The 22,426-nt window shown below is 37.6% G+C and overlaps 1 protein-coding gene across 2 annotated transcripts in view; it reads right to left on the bottom strand.

Annotated features, from left to right (window-relative positions):
- Positions 1 to 22,426, bottom strand: part of LOC128639231 (neurotrimin) — an 878,190-nt gene that overhangs the window by 96,955 nt on the left and 758,809 nt on the right. For both annotated transcript variants that reach the window (XM_053691506.1, XM_053691507.1), the window contains exons 5-6: positions 17,729 to 17,849; positions 16,580 to 16,731 (exon numbers count right to left, since the gene is read on the bottom strand). In XM_053691506.1, coding sequence (XP_053547481.1) covers positions 16,580 to 16,731; positions 17,729 to 17,849 — 273 coding nt within the window. The remainder of the gene's footprint in view (positions 1 to 16,579; positions 16,732 to 17,728; positions 17,850 to 22,426) is intronic.

The raw sequence follows: 22,426 nt of genomic DNA, 5'->3' as shown, positions 1-22,426 counted from the left end.
CTTTTCTGAGCCTGTCAAGTCCTTCTTTTGACCCATTTTGCCAAAGGAAAGGAAGTTGCCTAATAATTATGCACACCTGATATAGGGTGTTGATGTCATTAGACCACACCCCTTCTCATTACAGAGATGCACATCACCTAATATGCTTAATTGGTAGTAGGCTTTCGAGCCTATACAGCTTGGAGTAAGACAACATGCATAAAGAGGATGATGTGGTCAAAATACTCATTTGCCTAATAATTCTGCACTCCCTGTACAGTGAGGGGGAAAAATATTTGATCCCCTGCTGATTTTGTACGTTTGCCCATTGACAAAGAAATGATCAGTCTATAATTTTAATGGTAGGTTTATTTGAACAGTGAGAGACAGAATAACAACAAAAAAATCCAGAAAAACGCATTTCAAAAAACTTTTAGATTGATTTGCATTTTAATGAGTGAAGTATTTGACCCATTTGCAAAACATGACTTAGTACTTGGTGGCAAAACCCTTGTTGGCAATCACAGAGGTCAGACATTTATTGTAGCTGGCCACCAGGTTTGCACACATCTCAGGAGGAATTTTGTTCCACTACTCTTTGCAGATCCTCTCCAAGTCATAAAGGTTTTGAAACTGACATTTGGCAACTCGATCCTTCAGCTCCCTCCACAGATTTTCTATGGGATTATGGTCTGGAGACTGGCTAGGCCACTCCAGGACCTTAATGTGCCACTCCTTTGTTTCCTTGGACTTGTGTTTTGGGTCTTTGTCATGCTGCAATACACATCCATGAACCATTTTCAATGCCCCGGCTGAGGGAAGGAGGTTCTCATCCAAGATTTGAAGGTACTACATGGCCCCGTCCATCGTCCCTTTGATGCTGTGAAGTTGTCCTGTCCCCTTAGCAGAAAAACACCTCCAAAGCATAATGTTTCCACCTGCATTTTTGATGGTGGGGATGGTGTTCTTGGGGTCATAGGCAGCAGTCCTCCTCCCCCAAACACGGCAGGTGGAGTTGATGCCAAAGAGCTTGATTTTGGTCTCATCTGATCACAACACTTTCACCCAGTTCTCCTCTGAATCATTCAGATGTTTATTGGCAAACTTCAGAAGGGCCTGTACATGTGCTTTCTTGAGCAGGGGGACCTTGCAGACGCTGCATGATTTCAGTCCTTCAGAGCATAGTGTGTTACCAATTGTTTTCTTGGTGACAATGGTCCCAGCTGCCTTGAGATCATTGACAAGATCCTCCCGTGTGGTTCTGGGCTGATTTCTCACCGTTTTCATGATCATTGAAACTCCATGAGGTGAGATCTTGCATGGAGCCCCAGACCGAGGGAGATTGACAGCTATTTTGTGTTTCTTCCATTTACGAATAATCACACCAACTGTTGTCACCTTCTTACCAAGCTGCTTGGAGATGGTCTTGTAGCCCATTCCAGCCTTGTGTAAGTCTACAATCTTGTCCCTGACAACCTTGGACAGCTCTTTGGTCTTGGTCATGGTGGAGAGTTTGGAATCTGACTGATTGATTGGTTCTGTGGACAGGTGTCTTTTATACAGGTAACAAGCTGAGATTAGGAGCATTCCCTTTAAGAAGTGCTCCTAATCTCAGCTCATTAACTGTATGAAAGGCACCTGGGAGCGAGAAATCTTGCTGATTGATAGGGGATCAAATACTTATTTCACTCATTAAAATGCAAATCAATTTACAACTTTTTAAAATGCTTTTTTTTCTGGTTTTGTTTGTTGTTATTCTATCTCTCACAAATAAACCTACCATTAAAATTATAGACTGATTATTTCTTTGTCAGTGGGCAAATGTACAAAATCCTCATATTCCTTCAACTAATATATATATATATATATATATATATATATATATATATATATATATATATATATATATATACATACACACATACTGTATGTGCAAGAAATTGTATGTATTATTGTGTTATTTGTTGAATCTGGCGCCTCCAGTTTAATCATTTAAAATTTTGGGATTTTGAAATATTTGCATCTGTAAAACTAGACAGTTTGGGGAAGAGATGGGACGAAGTGTAAACAACTATATCTTTACATGTCATTATACAGTCGTGTCATTATACAGCTTATACAAGTAATTTTAAGGCAGTTTTATATAGCACCATCAGATAGATAGTACCGTACTGTAAACTGTTGTTTTATATAAATATAGACTAATATTTGCATGGCGGAGAAGATTGTTACTTACAGAAAGGAAAAATAGTAATTTTTGATAGTTTTATTAAAAAAAAAATATTAATTCAAAAGTTTTGATTTAGGAATTCTGGATTTGGGGATTTCTACCTGTATATGGCAGCAGTTTTGAAACAATGTGTGTAACAATTTTATACATTAAACAAACACTTCTGCTATCTAGCACTTACTAGTGTGTAACAACTGCTGTCGTATAGCGCTCCAGAAATGTGCATGTTCCTAAGCCTATCTAGGAATGCTTTTCAACATAGGATACAAAGGGTTAGATTACAAATTAGTCAAAATAGTAATACCTGTGAACGCAAATGTGCGCTGGTATTACAAGTAAGGTGCAATTTGAACGTGACCTTGCGTTCACATTGCACAGAAGCATTGCACTCACGAGAGAGTGCTTCCATAGGCTCCAATGGGAGCCTTGTTCTTATGCCATGAGTCATGACATGAGAACAAGCGCAGCGAAGGGAGTAAGTCATGCTGGGATGGGCAGCAAATATAAATATATAGTAATCTTCAAGCAAGGAGCCCTCTCACCTAACCAGGGTGCAGCAAGTAATAATAAACTTTCAGAAAAAATAGCACTAACTGGTTTTGAAAATAAAAAAGGATTTTACGCGTATGACGTTTCGGGGTATTCACCCCTTCCTCAGACAAAGTTAAAATGAACAGTGAAAAATGATATACATCTTTTAACCCCCTCCTCTTTGTAGTGCAACCAATCATAATATAGAACCACCTCATTGGTGGAAAAAAATGCAGGCTTTTGTTTTTTTTTACTTTGAGAAAAGCGTGCGAGTGCATTCATCCATGGTACTATTCAAGGATATTTTTGCACCCAGGTAGCTGGCATTTGGTGGGGGATCTGCAGATTAATTTTGATATGTATATATATATATATATATATATATATATTTATAGCAAACACACAGTTCTCATAGACCACAGTATAAAGGCACTTTTCAGTGACATTTTTTTCCTGAAATTCCACACCCGCCACTTTAAACCCCTAAAAACTGCTTAGCGCCGTTTTTGTTTTGTTTTTTAACTAAAATGCTAGTATTTTTATTTTATTAAAGGCACTACACACATTTTTCGGGGGCAGTAAGGGCACATTTTAAAAATAAACCAGAAGTTTTTGTAATGGCTATTTTTTTTTGTCACACGCCCATAAAGGGCAAATTTGCCCTTTTGCGGGTGCGCAATAAAATAGTAGCCCCCAGAAAGCAAAGTAAGTTGGTGATAAATGTAAATTTTAAAAAAAAGTACATTCTGTCTGAATAATAAAAAAAATGTATATCCCTTTAAGTAAATACTGTTTGCAATATACCATGTTTTGTATGAAGGGCAGGTTATTTTAATTTTGTGTCCAACTGTCCAATCTGCCTTAATTAGTTATGGGGAGGAGGATATATTTTGAGAAATACAGTATCTAGTGTCAGCTAATAAGCAACATTATATGCTAATTTATCAAACAGTGTTACTTAGTAGTTCAGGGCACAGGGCACAAATTGAAGGATAAGGAGATGATTCATTTTTAATTGGCTTCAAATTAATCTCCTGTGCCACCCAGAGAAAAAAGGTGCATCTTACTATAATTATAAACTAGACAAAAATGAAAGTAAAAATTATAGATTGCATTAAAGAAATAGGTGGCACAAGGGGATGTTAAACACAAATGCAAATTGCACGATAAAATATTTAATTAAGAACAGTAACAAAATGTGTGTACATTCATTAATTCATTTTTATTATTTATTTACATTTATCAGCCTGTAATTGACCACAGCAAAAAAAGACAAGAAACACAAATTCCAAGTTTTTCAGTGGGCGTATCCCATAAGTGCTGTGCAATATAAAAGCCTAACAAATTTAATCGATGTAAATTGTTTTGTAGAACATTTATTTTCTTATTGACAACAAAGAGCCTATGGGGGATATTTATCAAAGGTCTGTCGGACCTGACCTCGCTGAATGCGGAGAGAAATATGCCGCCAGCAGGGGGGTGTCAATCATCCCAATCTTATTGGATCGGGTTGAATTGTGGAGATCTCTGTCTATCAGCTCAGAGCAGGCAGACAGGTTATGGAGCAGCGGTCTTTAGCGGACTTTTGAAGGCTCGCTAGAAACACGGGACTACAAGCTCAGTACGGAGCTTGATAGATATGCCCCTATTTGATACAGGATTGTATTGTTCTAAAAAAATGCTTCTTTTAATACATGATTAAGATATTTAAAAGGCTTAACCACATTGTCAAAGTTGCACTCCATCAGCCCCACACATTCTGCTCCTGATGAAGATAATGTCAGTGATTGGAGCATATGCTTGTATACTTGTTTCTGATTGGCTTACTAGTGTTATCCTTATCTGGCTTGACACAGGAGCACATTTTTGACTAATGCATTTAATCAATATGAAAGGGTTAAACACATATTATAGGAAATGATTTGTTTAAAGGTAAAGTATTATGAAAAATAGAGAATTTCATTTTTACAGTAGAATGCCCCTTTAAATGCTGGTAAACACAATACATTCTTAATTTTTGCTCTATTATAAAAAACTTAAAGTGAAAAAGGTCTACAGAATCAATCAACATTTCTTAGTTTAATTCGAAGGATAACCCTTGTTGTACTGGAAAATATACACTTTGGAGCCTTTTCTACTCAATCACCTTAAACGTTGAAAAATCATTTTAATCAATTTTAATATTTAAAAATGTGTTTAATGTTTTTTTTTTTTTACTGTAAACATTTTACATTCCAATGTTCTTCATTTACAAGAAAATTATTTTTGTATTTTAAAAAAGATATTTCTTTTTCTGTATATACACACTCACCGGACACTTTATTAGGTACACCTTGCTAGCACTGAGTTAGACACCTTTTGCCGTCAGAACAGCCTTAATTATTTGTGGCATGGATTCAACAATGTGTTGGAAACATTCCTCAGAGATTTTGGTCCATATTGACATGATAGCATCACGCAATTGCTGCAGATTTGTTGGCTGCACAGCCATTATGCAAATCTCCCATTCCCCCAAATCCCAAAGATGTTCTATTGGATTGAGATCTGGTGACTGTGGAGGCCATTGGAGTACAGTGAACTCATTGTCATGTTCAAGAAACCAGTTTGAGATGATTTGAGCTTTGTGACATGGTGCATTATCCTACTGGAAGTAGCCATCAGAAGATGGTTACAATGTAGTCATAAAGGGATGGACATGGTCAGCAACAATGCTCAGGTAGACTGTAGTATTTAAACGATGCTCAATTGGTACTAAGGGGCCCAAAGTGTGCCAAGAAAATATCCCCCACACCATTACACCACCACCACCAGGCTGAACATGCTTTCATGTTGTTTGCGCCAAATTCTGACCCTACCATCTGAATATTGCAGCTGAAATTTAGACTCATCAGACCAGGCAATGTTGTTCCCAATCTTCTATTGTTCAATTTTGGTGAGCGTGTGTGAATTGTAGCCTCAGCTTCCTATCCTTAGCTGATAGGAGTGACACCCGGTGTGGTCTTCTGCTGCTGTAACTCATATGCATCAAGGTTCGACATGTTGTGCATTCAGAGATGGTATTCTGCATACCTTGGTTGTAACGAGTGGTTATTTGAGTTACTGTTACCTTTCTATAATCTCGAACCAGTCTGCCCATTCTCCTCTGACCTCTGACATCAACAAGGCATTTTCTTCCACACAACTGCTGCTCACTTGATTTTTTTCTCTTTTTCGGACCATTCTCTGTAAACCCTAGAGATGATTGTGCGAGAAAAATCCCAGATGATCAGCACGTTTTAAAATACTCAGTCCAGCCCGTCTGGCACCAACAACCATGCCACCACGTTCAAAGTAATTTAAATCCCCTTTCTTCCCCATTCTGATGCTCGGTTTGAACTTCAGCAAGTCACCAGGTCTAGATGCCTAAATGAATTGAGTTGCTGCCAGGTGATTGGCTGGTTATCAATTTGTGTTACCGAACAATTGAACAGGTGTAACTAATAAAGTGACTTGTGAGTGTGTGTGTATATATATATATGAATCCCCAAGAAGGATACAGTCTTACAATTTTATGCAACTGCCAGGGTGCACTTCATCCAAAATCCAAAGTCTCATCACAAAGGCACTCACTGGTCTTTGTAAAAAGTAACTTTTACTTTAATGTGTGTTTGTTTGGGGCTCCGGTTCTTGGAGGCTTGTTTTTTTCATATGACATTTGACAAAGGTGTTGGACTACACCGAAACGTTATGTCTTTTTACTGATAACCTGAAATAAAAGTTACTTTTTATGAAGACCAGTTAGTGCCTTTTTGATGGGACTATATATATATATATATATATATATATATATATATATATATATATATATATATATATATGAACATAAATATTCTTAGAGATATATTGGTGTAGATATCTATTTTACAAAAAATAATCTATATATTAAAAATTATAAAAAAAACACCTTCCTCTCTGTGTGAAAATTAGAATGTAAAATATTTATAACTACGTTTAGGTTTAGCACTGTAGGTCTAACATGGAGTCAGGTTAGCACGCAAGCAATTAGTGGGGGTTTTTAAAGCATCCTCTATTGAAGTCTATGGAAAGAAGAGGTTGACAAGGTTGTGATAACCAAAATCCTGATGATAGCGCACAAAGTGTTCCACTTGTGCACAAACATTTACTTTAGTCAGAAAATCAAATTTCATAGGGAACAAAGACACACAGAAAACTCAATATAAGATAAAATGTTAAAAAGTAAGTATTCCTCTCCCTAAATAGTTTTAGCTGAACACCTCCCTCGTATGTTTTCAAAATTCCCTATATTGCAATTCAGTGAACCCCAACAAAGCTATGCAAGTCAGTAGTTCCACCCTACTGGTCCTGTGCAAACAAGTTGTTGTATTGCTGAAAAACGTTTCTAATGTGGAATAAGCCACATTGTTGTTTTAATAACTTGGAATGGATAAAAGTGATACAATAAGGTTGAATATATCTTAATATACAAATGTAAAAGCACTTTGTAATGTAAAAATGATGTGCCCCAATACATTAGTGCAGTGATCCTCAAACCGTTTCTGACTGTTATGGTACAGCTGTGTTTTTAATACTATACTCTTGTTCAATTAACTAAACATGTATAGTATTTAGAGTTTACACTAAATTAACTACATTAAAAATATATTAAAATATATATTTTATAGTAAAATTACAGAAATTAAAAATTTGGCAACGAAAGTCCAGTATCGAGATGTCTTATTTAGTACCGTTGACTCTTTTGAAAGTAAGCCTTCAAATACAAGACATTGGGCCAGATTACAACCGGTGAGCTTTTTAGCTTTTTTGCTTGTGCACAAACACTGCTGGAAGTAAACTTGTAACCCACCACGTGTTTATTACAAGTTGAAAGTAAATTGTTTGCACAAACCCTACGCATGCTAACTTCAGGAATTTGGATATATACAGGTATATATACTGTATATATTTGAAAACACAAAGAACATTTTTTACCATATGAAGAACATTGTAATGATAAATATTTACTGTAAATACACAGTAAAACACATTATTAAATATTAAAATTGAATAAAAATGTGGTAAAGTAAGAAATCCGGGTAATCCTAGGATTACCTGGGTAAAACGGACATTACTCAAGCAGCTGTGGGTAAAGCCTGATGTCTTGTAATTCCCCCATCTACACTTTGTCCCCCTTGAAGACCCCATGCGGGGGCAAAAAAAGATAGTGAAGATGGGGGGAATTACAGAGCATGCTATATATGTTTGATGCAGTGACTCCGCACTCTGAGGGGATTTATGATCATACATCCGGCTTAACCCAGAGCCACTTGGGTAATATCCGTTTTAGCAAGGTAAATCTAGGAATACTCAATATCTGACTTTACCCATAACATATATAGATATAGGTGTGTGGGTGTGTGTGTGTGTTTGTGTGAGTGTGTGTTTGTGTGTGTGTGTGTTTGTGCGTGTGTGGGTGTGGGGGTGTGTGGGTGTTTGTGTGTGTGTGGGTGTGGGGTGTGTGTGGGTGTGTGTGTGGGTGTGTGGGTGTGTTGGGGGGGTAAATGCAGCTTATTTTAATATATTTATGAAAGTATTAGGCTGAAAATATTTTAGTATAAAACTTTGGAGGCCCACATCTGCCTCTCATGTGGCCCACCTGTGTACCATGGCACACCGTTTAAGAAAAAACTGCATTCGAGTACGTAATACTTGCATTGCTGATACTAGTTAACTATGTATTTAATACACACACAGGTAAAGTATTCATGAGAGCTTGTTATTTAAGTTATTAAACTAGGAAGTCATTGTAATATTAACGTGATCTGAGCTTGTATAAATACATTTAAAAGGGTTGTGGTAACATTCAAGAAATAGGTTTTTAAGAGGTTAAAGGGACATGTTATCCAAAATATAAATAAAAATGTAAAATAAATATCTGTAATAAGCTGACAGGAAAATATCACAAGATGTTTAGAAAGGCAGAAACAAAGGGTTAAAATTAGAAGGTATAAAAAGCATTGACACAAACTTCCCTTTGTAAGATAGCTGCAGCCTACCCCATCCAGCAGCATCCAAGATGTCCACTTCCCAACTTCAGATTTTACTGAAAAACCACAGCTTTAAACTTCAGTTCAATATAAACAAAGTTTTACTGAAATTGTAGCTTCTTTAATTTAAAATTACTCAAACGCGTTAACTGAAGATTGAAAACATGGTTCTTCAATAAAATTATAAAAGTCTTTATTACAGCATTGTCTGAGTATATTCCTTTTAGTAGCCACCATCTTTTGTAGGTTCTACACCATCTGTAGGCTTTTTCTTTTAAGGCCATTTGCGAAGTGGACGTCTTAGGAGCTGCTGGATATTCCCTGGAAGTTGTCAGTGCCGCCATAGCTACACAACAGAAAATATCACAACATTCAACATCTCTGTGTAAAAAGATAAGATATTACACCTCAAAATTTCCATAGTGGCCACATACTATTTTAAAGAGCAGCAGGAATGTACAGGCACAATCGCATTATGACCCTGCTCAGTTTAAGGAACTTTATTGTAAAAACTTGTGATATTATAATGACATTTACTGGAATGACAGTGAAGAACCTTAAAGAGCTATACAAGGAAATTTGGAAAGGAATTCTGGTTGGTTGACATAGACCTTATGATTTCTGTGGAACCTAGTTTGGCTAGTTTTGGGATAGGGTCACAACAGAAACAAACTTGGAGTGTTTTTTGGCAAAGGCCAACTAAATACTTATTAATGCTTTCCAGATCGAAAAGGTGAAGAGACTTGTGGACAGTAGGGAAGTGGGCATGTCATGATGTGGGTTACACAGGCAGAGTTAGAGTGTGTTCTAGGTGGAAACGGAGCAGTCTCTGGTTTCACTTTGGACACCACCAGGACATTTATCTTGAAGGTAAAACAGCAGGAGGTACAGTGGATCAGAGTCCCAAATACGCATGAAAGGTGGGAGCTATGCAACTAGGTCTGTGTCTTGTTAAGCAGGATTTAGAGTGGCAGCAAATTCTGGGACGTAGCTCTATGGTATGATGCCATCTCACCACTATGCTTTCCAAATATTGTTTTTTTTAATTTCATTATAAATCAATTATCACTGAATGTCTTGTAGAGATGATGACACCTCCATATGTTCCTGGCCTCTAGTTGTGTAAATGAGTTAATATTGTCAGGAGCCCCCCATTATTCCAGCTGGAATCCCAAATGAGACCTCAAATGCATGGTCTATACAGCCCCCCATTATTCTAGCTGGTTTTCCAAGTGAGAACTTAAGATGTATGGCCTCAGATGCATAATGCCAGCTACATATCAAATGTATTATTTCGGCAGTCCTAATTATGGCAAATATATCCCCAAGTGTGAGGGCCCCCCTGACATGTGCAATTTTTGACCAGGTGACTAAAACGTATTTGCACTTTATTCTTAAGTGTCTATTTAAACTTGGAAATGTTGTAAAGGTAGTAACATGCAAACACACAGACACACTCATACACTGAAACACACACACACACTCACAAATATGGATTTTCATATAGACACTCTAGCAGACACGTAAAGAAACACACTCAGACACAGACACCCAAACAGACACTCAGCACTTGAATACATTAACCTGACAAGTAATGAGGTAGACTACAGTTTTGTAAAAAAAGGAGAGTTAGAAAACAAAATATGGAGTTCTGATTATCTTTTTGTAAAGGAAGATGCCAACAAAATGATGACAACAGCATGCAGTGGCTGAAAGGAAGGGCCCTGAACTGCCTAAACAATAATTTAAAGGTTAAATGGTGGATTGGTGACTTCCGTAAAGGTCTCATTAGTCTCAAAGTCTGTAGAAAGATGTGAATAATCAGTAGTAAGGTCAAAATGTCCTAAAAAGGAACAGAAAATAGACACACATACACACCAACTCAAACTTGCACATACACCCAAGGAAACACCGACAGAGACAGCCTCAGAAAACACATAGACATGCACACACATAGAGACATCCACAAAAAACACACAAAGACATACACACACATAGAGACAACCACATAAAACACAGAAAGACATACATACACACACTCTCACTGAGACATCTACAGAAAACACACAAAGACATACACACACCCTCACAGAGACACCCACAGAAAACACACACCCTCACAGAGACATCCACAGAAAACACAGACATACATACACTCACACCCTCAAAGAGACATCCACAGAAAACAGACATACACACACCCTAGCAGAGACACCCATAGAAAAAGCTCAAAGGCATATGCACACACCCTTACAGACATCCACAGAAAATGCACAAAGACATACACACCCACCCTCACAGAGAGACCCACAGAACAAAAATACATACACACTCATAGAGACACAAACCAAAACACAAAGACATAAACACAGGCACCCACAGAAACACTCATTGGAGGAAACATTTATGCACCTTGCATCCCCTAAATCAACAGTGCGTGACATGCACGATAAAAAAAATTGCAGAAATTAAGATAACACTTTTTAAAGAATCATATTTGTAAATGTGTAAACAAAAATAATTCTGTGAATTCAAAATTGTACATTAATGATCTGGGTAGATGGCTAGATGAAGAAAAGTACTTTAAAAATGTTGACATATGTTTGTTTGTTTTTTCCCCATTTTCCCCAACCAGGAGCACCACTTCAAATATAGTGTACAAATGTTCCCATCTGTCAGCTGTACTTATGTATTTTGAAAATGCTGTACTCTATATAGTCTTAGTGGAACCATAAGCTGTGGTACTCATACCATTAGATCTGGTTAAATGCAGGATTTAGGCTTGTTGGTATGTATTTAAAAATTAAGTCAGCTGTAGTGTAAACTGAACAGTGTTAAGTTAACCTGTCTCATTTCAAACACTGAGCAATCTTAGGCCTAGATTTGGAGTTCGGCGGTAAAAGGGCTGTTAACGCTCCGCGGGCTTTTTTCTGGCCGCACCATAAATTTAACTCTGGTATCGAGAGTTAAAACAAATGCTGCGTTAGGCTCCAAAAAAGGAGCGTAGAGCATTTTTACCGCAAATGCAACTCTCGATACCAGAGTTGCTTACGGACGCGGCCGGCCTCAAAAAACGTGCTCGTGCACGATTCTCCCATAGGAAACAATGGGACTGTTTGAGCTGAAAAAAAACCTAACACCTGCAAAAAAGCAGCGTTCAGCTCCTAACGCAGCCCCATTGTTTCCTATGGGGAAACACTTCCTACGTCTGCACCTAACACCCTAACATGTACCCCGAGTCTAAACACCCCTAACCTTACACTTATTAACCCCTAATCTGCCGCCCCCGCTATCGCTGACCCCTGCATTACACTTTTAACCCCTAATCTGCCGCTCTGTAAAACGCCGCCACCTACGTTATCCCTATGTACCCCTAATCTGCTGCCCTAACATCGCCGACCCCTATGTTATATTTATTAACCCCTAATCTGCCCCCCACAACGTCGCCGACACCTACCTACACTTATTAACCCCTAATCTGCCGAGCGGACCTGAGCGCTACTATAATAAAGTTATTAACCCCTAATCCGCCTCACTAACCCTATCATAAATAGTATTAACCCCTAATCTGCCCTCCCTAACATCGCCAACACCTACCTTCAATTATTAACCCCTAATCTGCCGACCGGAGCTCACCGCTATTCTAATAAATGTATTAACCCCTAAAGCTAAGTCTAACCCTAACACTAACACCCCCCTAAGTTAAATATAATTTTTATCTAACGAAATAAATTAACTCTTATTAAATAACTTATTCCTATTTAAAGCTAAATACTTACCTGTAAAATAAATCCTAATATAGCTACAATATAAATTATAATTATATTATAGCTATTTTAGGATTAATATTTATTTTACAGGCAACTTTGTAATTATTTTAACCAGGTACAATAGCTATTAAATAGTTAAGAACTATTTAATAGTTACCTAGTTAAAATAATAACAAATTTACCTGTAAAATAAATCCTAACCTAAGATATAATTAAACCTAACACTACCCTATCAATAAAATAATTAAATAAACTACCTACAATTAACCTAACACTACACTATCAATAAATTAATTAAACACAATTCCTACAAATAAATACAATTAAATAAACTAGCTAAAGTACAAAAAATAAAAAAGAACTAAGTTACAGAAAATAAAAAAATATTTACAAACATAAGAAAAATATTACAACAATTTTAAACTAATTACACCTACTCTAAGCCCCCTAATAAAATAACAAAGCCCCCCAAAATAAAAAATTCCCTACCCTATTCTAAATTAAAAAAGTTACAAGCTCTTTTACCTTACCAGCCCTGAACAGGGCCCTTTGCGGGGCATGCCCCAAGAATTTCAGCTCTTTTGCCTGTAAAAAAAAACATACAATACCCCCCCCCAACATTACAACCCACCACCCACATACCCCTAATCTAACCCAAACCCCCCTTAAATAAACCTAACACTAATCCCCTGAAGATCTTCCTACCTTGTCTTCACCATCCAGGTATCACCGATCCGTCCTGGCTCCAAGATCTTCATCCAACCCAAGCGGGGGTTGGCGATCCATAATCCGGTGCTCCAAAGTCTTCCTCCTATCCGGCAAGAAGAGGACATCCGGACCGGCAAACATCTTCTCCAAGCGGCATCTTCGATCTTCTTCCATCCGGTGCGGAGCGGGTCCATCTTGAAGCAGGCGACGCGGATCCATCCTCTTCTTCCGATGTCTCCCGACTAATGACGGTTCCTTTAAGGGACGTCATCCAAGATGGCGTCCCTCGAATTCCGATTGGCTGATAGGATTCTATCAGCCAATCGGAATTAAGGTAGGAATTTTCTGATTGGCTGATGGAATCAGCCAATCAGAATCAAGTTCAATCCGATTGGCTGATCCAATCAGCATTCTATTGGCTGTTCCGATAACTTAGTTCTTTTTTATTTTTTGTACTTTAGCTAGTTTATTTAATTGTATTTATTTGTAGGAATTGTGTTTAATTAATTTATTGATAGTGTAGTGTTAGGTTAATTGTAGGTAATTGTAGGTAGTTTATTTAATTATTTTATTGATAGGGTAGTGTTAGGTTTAATTATAACTTAGGTTAGGATTTATTTTACAGGTAAATTTGTTATTATTTTAACTAGGTAACTATTAAATAGTTCTTAACTATTTAATAGCTATTGTACCTGGTTAAAATAATTACAAAGTTGCCTGTAAAATAAATATTAATCCTAAAATAGCTATAATATAATTATAATTTATATTGTAGCTATATTAGGATTTATTTTACAGGTAAGTATTTAGCTTTAAATAGGAATAAGTTATTTAATAAGAGTTAATTTATTTCGTTAGATAAAAATTATATTTAACTTAGGGGGGTGTTAGTGTTAGGGTTAGACTTAGTTTTAGGGGTTAATACATTTATTAGAATAGCGGTGAGCTCCGGTCGGCAGATTAGGGGTTAATAATTGAAGGTAGGTGTCGGCGATGTTAGGGAGGGCAGATTAGGGGTTAATACTATTTATGATAGGGTTAGTGAGGCGGATTAAGGGTTAATACATTTATTATAGTAGCGCTCAGGTCCGCTCGGCAGATTAGGGGTTAATAAGTGTAGGCAGGTGTCGGCGACGTTGAGGGGGGCAGATTAGGGGTTAATAAATATAATATAGGGGTCGGCGATGTTAGGGGCAGCAGATTAGGGGTACATAGGGATAACGTAGGTGGCGGCGATTTGCGGTCGGAAGATTAGGGGTTAATTATTGTAAGTAGCTGGCGGCGACGTTGTGGGGGGCAGGTTAGGGGTTAATAAATATAATACAGGGGTCGGCGGGGTTAGGGGCAGCAGATTAGGGGTACATAAATATAACGTAGGTGGCGGTCGGCAGATTAGGGGTTAAAAATTTTAATCGAGTGGCGGCGGTGTGGGGGGACCTCGGTTTAGGGGTACATAGGTAGTTTATGGGTGTTAGTGTACTTTAGGGTACAGTAGTTAAGAGCTTTATAAACCGGCGTTAGCCAGAAAGCTCTTAACTCCTGCTATTTTCAGGCGGCTGGAATCTTGTCGTTAGAGCTCTAACGCTCACTTCAGAAACGACTCTAAATACCGGCGTTAGAAAGATCCCATTGAAAAGATAGGCTACGCAAATGGCGTAGGGGGATCTGCGGTATGGAAAAGTCGCGGCTGTAAAGTGAGCGTTAGACCCTTTAATCACTGACTCCAAATACCAGCGGGCGGCCAAAACCAGCGTTAGGAGCCTCTAACGCTGGTTTTGACGGCTACCGCCGAACTCCAAATCTAGGCCTTAGTCTGAGAGTAACATTTTATGCAGATGTAAAAATCTTAGATAAAATGCCTCCTTGCATCTGGAAAGTCCTTGCATAAAGGGGCAGTAAACTGGAATGTAATTAAAATATATATAGTAATAAAAAAACTAATATCTGCCAAAAGGGCACCTACCATTTGTGTATTGAGGAGGAAACATTTCTACATGGCTTTAAATATAGAATTTCTACAGCATTGTCAAATAATCATAAATACACTGCTACATATTGCTAAAAAATTGTGTTTTTATGGATCCCTGGCCCCACCATACAACTACTACCACACTGAAGTTACAATCCGAAATTGCACAAAGAAATAAAAAAGATTTGCTGAGTCCTACCTCCTCTGCAAATGAAAGTGATCTGCTGTCTGACTCAGGCACACACTGTACAAACAAAGTGCCAAGTCTGTCTCACACTGTGCATAGTGGTTTAGTGCACACTCAAAAATCCTCTCAAATACTAATACTTTACTCCTTGTAATAACATTTCCCATGCTCAATTAGCACTCTGCTGTAGTACCCACTGGTGGCTGCCAAAATGTAAAAAAAAAAAAAAAAAAAAAAACTTTTTTTTTTTTTAGTTCTTGCCTCATGGGGCCCCCCTGGCCCATTGGGCCCCTGACAGGAGTCACCCCTGTCACCCCCTGATGGCGGCCCTGACTGGAACCAACAATATGCCAGCAATATGCCCATAAAGGACCTCTGATTAGATCTGTAGCTCTTGCAGGCCTCATTATGCCAATTACATGCCAATTTGGGATCTCTGATTGTATGCATGACACCTGTAGCACCTTATCTCCTGTGGTTGTGTTTTTGCTTGCCATGTAGGCAGTCAAGAGCATAATAAGAGCGTCAAACCTGCTGCCAGAACTGCACAGCAGCCAAAGGTAAGGAGTTGTGCATAGCAATAGAAGATGGCAGCAACAGCAATACTAGACAGAACTGCTGCCCCAATCCCTGGTGCTTGTTGATCTTCCTGCTGTTAAAGCTATTCAAAGATGGCTCCAATGGATTGGATCAATCTCTTGCATTCAATTTAATTTTTCTTGGAGTAATGGAACCATTGATATGGGAGACACAGCAAGCACTGAATATTTTTTTCCCCCATGTATATCTGTTCTATTATGGGCCTATTTTTGAATCTGCGTAAGCAGCTTCTAGCTCATTTTGGAGCAGGCTCACTTATGCTTCTTAGCATGTCTGCAACCTTAGCGTTTGCGAATGTCAGACAATCTGGACTCACTCATCTGGAAGCCCTGCTCTCTCACCATTGGTAATGCAAAAGCAGGGGGCAAGGTTGCATAATCTTAAATTCAGGCAGCTGGTTCTGATCCAGAGGGTCTAAAGGCGTATGGACAGGTTCTCTCTATGGGAAAACCTTGTTTGTATGCATTATAATAAATCTCGCCTTAAAAGTTTACACAGATCCCAAAGCCCACATATATATTCTGAACCCTGGGATAACTCAGTACTGGATCCCTTCCTTACCATACAGGATAACACTGGCATTGCTGTGACCCAGCCGATTCATTGCCACACATGTGTAGTTCCCGTAGTCCTGTTCAGAGACATTGAAGAATGTAACACGTGACAATGCTTCCCTGTTCTCCACCTTCACCCGTCTGCGTGATTCGCTCAGTCTGACAAAAGCAAAAAAATATTCATTATTTTCCTAAAACATGTTATGCCTATTGCATTTATTACTCACACAGACGTTGGCAAATGGTTAAATACACAATGTCCACTAGACATGCAAACAAAAAATTGTATTTCAAATTAATTATTTGTCACACAAAATGTCAGATATTTGCCAAAAGGGTTGTCCAGAATTACATTTTTAAAGAAAATTGCACTTGTAATCTAGCCGAATGTATGCTTATGTAGCATAACAGTATATGATTATTAGAAGGATAATAATATTACACAAACACTCAATGATAGCAATTACAATCCTAGATGCAATTGAATAATTGTTAACAGAATCCATATGTCCACCCATAATTTTATGTAGGTCCAATGATGCTTATGTATCAACTATATTTACAGTAATTGATGTAACTGTGGACATAAGGTATTCACAAAGTGCTGTTTATATCCTTTGTTGAAAGGCATACGTAGATAGGTTCAAGAGCAACAATATTCTACTGGAAGATAGCTGGTGATAGGTGGCTGCACATATATGCCTCTTGTTATTTGTTCATCTAGGTCTCAGTAGTGCATTCCTGCACTGAAGCTGACTTTATCTATGTATTTAATTGATTTGCAGGGGTTCAATTGAGTTTTATGCAAGCAACAGAGCATTTTCTTTTTGCATGTTTATTTCCCTATTTAAGCATGATTTCACTAAATCCATCTTCAGAAAAATGTGCTCTCTCTACAAATGCTGGTCAGATATCTGGGCTAGAAAATACTATAGTGTTTAATTAGTGACCACTGGGCATGCAGTTAGAACTAACAGTGTTTGCTTCTAGACATTTTTATTTTACCAAATATTCTTAGCTTACAGTAACATAAAACGTGCAGAGCTGTTAAGACTTGTTTCTTCGCTGAGGATTTTTATCAGACTAATAAAATACTGTTATGTTGTCGTTATACTAGTCTAGGTAGGCAGTGCGCAGGATATGTTCCCATAGTTACCTCTTGTCTTCCTTGTACCAGTAAAAGTCTGCCGCTGGCATAGCTGAGGCCTGACACTGCAAAATTCCTTTATGCCCCAAAGGTGCGCCTATATTCTGTGCATCCAAAATGTATGGCGCGTCTGTGGCCAAAGAGAGAAAATATTATAGATAAATAATCAGGAAAAATAAATATTACAAAAGGGATGTTCACCTTAAACATTTTCTATTGTGCATAAGAAAAATCATAATTTAAAGTTATTGATAATATTTTTGCATAAGAAAAGTTAAAGGGACACTGTACTGTATTTTTTCTTTATTATGTCCCAATGACTTGTTATGCAAGCTGCAGAATATTAGACTATTTCAAATTTCTCCTTTATGTTGGTTGTAAATTAAATATCTGGTTTTGGTCAGTACCAATGTATTGACCATTCTGTGTGTATGTATATATTTATATTTATATATATACTGTATATATATACTGTATATATATATATATATATATATATATATATATATATATATATATATATATATATATATATATATATATATATATATAAAGATAAGATCAGATAAGCATGTCTGCTTCATAGTTTCAATGAGAAAAAACAGCAATTTTGTAATTGGGAACACGTTAAAAGGACATTAAAGTTAGAATTAAACAAATGTACAATTTACAAACGGCTAGATTACGAGTCTTGCGTTATGAGTAAAAAAGCAGCGTTAAGGCTCATAATGCTGCTTTTTTACTACCGCTGGTATTACGAGTCTTGCAGATTTCGGGGCACCGCACACTTTTTTGGCCTTACCACAAATCAACTTACGCAAATTGTGTATGGTCTTTTTTCTATGGGACTTCCATAGCGCCGGTATTATGAGCTTGTCCTGGGTAGCCAAAAAGTGAGCGGTACACCCTATCCCGCAAGATTCGTACCGCATTTTAAAGTCAGTAGTTATGAGTTTTACACTACAACGCTGTAGCATAAAACTCATAACTAAAGTGCTAAAAAGTACACTAACACCCATAAACTACCTATTAACCCCTAAACCGAGGCCCTCCCGCATCGCAAACACTATAATAAAAATGTTAACATTGCCGCCTCTAGAATAAACATATTAACCCCTAAACTGCAGCACTCCCACCTCGCAAACATTAGTTAAATGTTATTAACCCCTTATCTGCTGTCTTGGATGACGTCACTTAAAGGTACCTTCATTCGTTGGGTAGTCGTTGTTGGAAGAGGATGCTCTGTGCAGGATATCTTAAAGATGGACCCGCTCAGCGTCGGAAGGATAAAGATAGAAGATGGAGGACCACTTCTGCCCGCTTCGTTGAGGACATCTTGCCACTTGGATGAAGACTTCTCCCGGTAAGTGGATCTTCGGGGGTTAGTGTTAGGATTTTTTAAATGTCTATTGGGTGGGTTTTAATTTTAGGTTAGGACTTTTGGCCACAATAGAGCTAAATGCCCTTTTCAGGGCAATGGGGAGCTTAGGTATTTTTAGTTAGGTTTTTATTTGGGGGGTTGGCTGTGTGGGTGGTGGGTTTTACTGTTGGGGGGTTGTTTGTATTTTTTTTTTACAGGTAAAAGAGCTGATTTCTTTGGGGCAATGAACCGCAAAAGGGCCTTTGATGGGCTATTGGTAGTTTAGTTTAGGCTAGGTTTTTTATTTTGGGTGGGCTTTTTTTATTTTGATAGGGCTATTAGATTAGGTGTAATTAGTTTAAAGATCTTGTAATTTGTTTTTTATTTTCTGTAATTTAGTTTTTTTTGTAATTTAGCTAATTGTTTTGAATTTAGTTAATTGTATTTAATTTAGGGAATTTATTTAATTGTAGGGTTAGGTTAGGTGTTAGTGTAAGACAGGTTAGGTTTTATTTTACGGGTTAATTTGTATTTATTTTAGCTAGGTAGTTATTTAATAGTTAATAACTATTTAGTAACTATTCTACCTAGTTAAAATAAATACAAACTTGCCTGTAAAATAAAAATAAAACCTAAGATAGATACAATGTAACTATTAGTTATATTGTAGCTAGCTTAGGGTTTATTTTACAGGTAAGTATTTAGTTTTAAATAGGAATTATTTAGGTAATGATAATAGGTTTTATTTAGATTTATTTTAATTAATTTAAGTTCGGGGTTAGGCTTAGACTTAGGGGTTAATAAATTTAATATAGTGGCAGCGACGTTGGGGTGGCAGATTAGGGGTTAATAAATGTAGGTAGGTGGCGGCGACGTTAGGGACGGCAGATTAGGGGTTAATAATATTTAACTAATGTTTGTGAGGCGGGAGTGCAGCGGTTTAGGGGTTAATATGTTTATTATAATGGCGGCGATGTCGGGAGCGGCAGATTAGGGGTTAATAGGTATAATGTAGGTGTCGGCGATGTCAGGGGCGGCAGATTAGGGGTTAATAAGTGTACGATTAGGGGTGTTTAGACTCGGGGGTTCATGTTACGGTGTTAAGTGTAAACATAAATTTGGTTTCCCCATAGGAATCAATGGGGCTACGTTACTGAGCTTTACGCTGCTTTTTGGCCGGCGTTAAGACTTTTTCTCAGCCGGCTCTCCCCATTGATGTCTATTGGGGAATCGTGCACGAGCACGTACAACCAGCTCACCGCTGACTTAAGCAGCGGTGGTATTGGAGTGCGGTATGGAGCACAATTTTGCGCTACACTCACTTCTTGCCTAATAACGCCGGGTTTGTAAAAACCTGTAATACCAGCACTGCAGGTAAGTGAGCGGTGACAATAACGTGCAAGTTTGTACCGCACCCCTCATAACGCAAAACTCGTTATCTGGCCGATAATGTATGTAGTCCTCTTTGTATCCTTTGTTGAAGCACATACCTAGATATGCTCAGGACATGCTTGTATCCTGAGCACTCTACAGTAACAGCACTTGCAAATGCTGTCATATGGTGCTTAAGAAAAATGCGTGTCCTGGCCCTATCTAGGTATGCTCTTCAACAAAGTATACCAAGAAAACATATATTTGTAACAAAAGTACAATATTTGGGACAGTATGGGGAATGCAAAGCAACAAATAACCCTGTACTATATTGAAAGCACATTATTAACACATTATTAACACATTATTAACACATTATTAACACATTATTAACACATTATTAACACATTATTAACATATTATTAACATATTATTAACACATTATTAACACATTATTAACACATTATTAACACATTATTAACATATTATTAACACATTATTAACATATTATTAACACATTATTAACACATTATTAACACATTATTAACACATTATTAACACATTATTAACACATTATTAACACATTATTAACACATTATTAACATATTATTAACACATTATTAACATATTATTAACACATTATATGATGTTTTAATTTCTGAATTTAATGTATTTTTGAAAATATAAACTCATTTCAAATCTGATAACTGCAACACACTCCAAAAAAGTTGGGACAGTCGACTGTTTATCACTGTTTAGCATCACCTTTTCTTTTAATTTATTATTAAGCATTTAGGCACTGAAGACACCAGTTGGTTAAGTTTAGCAAGCAGAATTTTCCCCAATTCATCCATTATGCATGTATTCAGCTGGGCAACTGTACAGGGCCTTCGTTGCCATATTTTGCGCTTCATAATGAGCCACACATTCTCAATCGGAGACAGGTTAGGACTGCAGGCAGGCCATGCTAGCACCTGCACAATCTGCTTAAGCAACCATGCACTTGTAATTCTGGCAGAATGTGGTTTGGCGATGTCCTGCTGGAAAATTCAGGGAGGTCCCTGGAAAAGACGAAGTCTGGATGGCAGAATATGTTGCTCCAAAATATAAACATATCTTTCTGCATTAATGGTGCCCTAACAGATGTGCAAGTTACCCATGCCATGGGCACTGACACCACCCCAATACCATGACAGATGCTGGCCTTTGGACCTGACGCTGATAACAGCTTGGATAGTCCTCTTTGACCCGGAGAACACAACGGCTGTTTTTTCCAAAAACTATTAGAAACATTGACTTGTTGATCCACATAATACGATTCCACTGTGCTACTGTCCATCTCAGATGTTTCCTGACAAAGGTTAACAAAGTATTCCCAAGCCCTTGTCAGGATATCCATTACAGACTCATGACCGTTTTTTAGACAGTGACATACTTGCATTCAGAAGTAGTTTCCGGCCTTGCTCTTTATGCAAAGAGATTTGACCGGATTCCTTGAATCTTTTAATTATATTGTGCACTGTAGAAGGGGAAATTCCCAAAATCCTACTCATTTGTCTTTGGGGAATGTTGTTCTCAAAGTGTTGGATTATTCGCTGATGCATCTGTTGGCAGGTTGGCGAGCCTCGACCCCTCCTTGCTCTTGAAGGACTAGGCATTTTTTGAAGGCTCCTTATATATTATGATTACACAATTGCCTCACCTGTTTCTCATTACCTTCTTATTTCAAATTGTCACATCGCTCTTTAGTCCTAAATTGCCCCTGTCCAAACTTTTTTTGGAGTGTGTTGCAGTCATCAGATTTGAAATTAGGGTATATTTTAAAAAAAACTAAAATATTCACAAAGTAAAACATAAAATAATGTGTTTTAATTATAGCACAAGGTGAATTGAATTTTCAAATGACTCTTTGGGGCCTATTTATCAACCCGTCAATTGTGCTGCATTCGCCGGCACCTATACACTCACCTGACATC

Source organism: Bombina bombina, chromosome 8 (assembly GCF_027579735.1).
Source record: "Bombina bombina isolate aBomBom1 chromosome 8, aBomBom1.pri, whole genome shotgun sequence".
Classification (NCBI taxonomy): Eukaryota; Metazoa; Chordata; class Amphibia; order Anura; family Bombinatoridae; genus Bombina; species Bombina bombina.
Note: the sequence above shows the minus strand (reverse complement) of the source record. Positions and strands in the feature narration are given on the sequence as shown.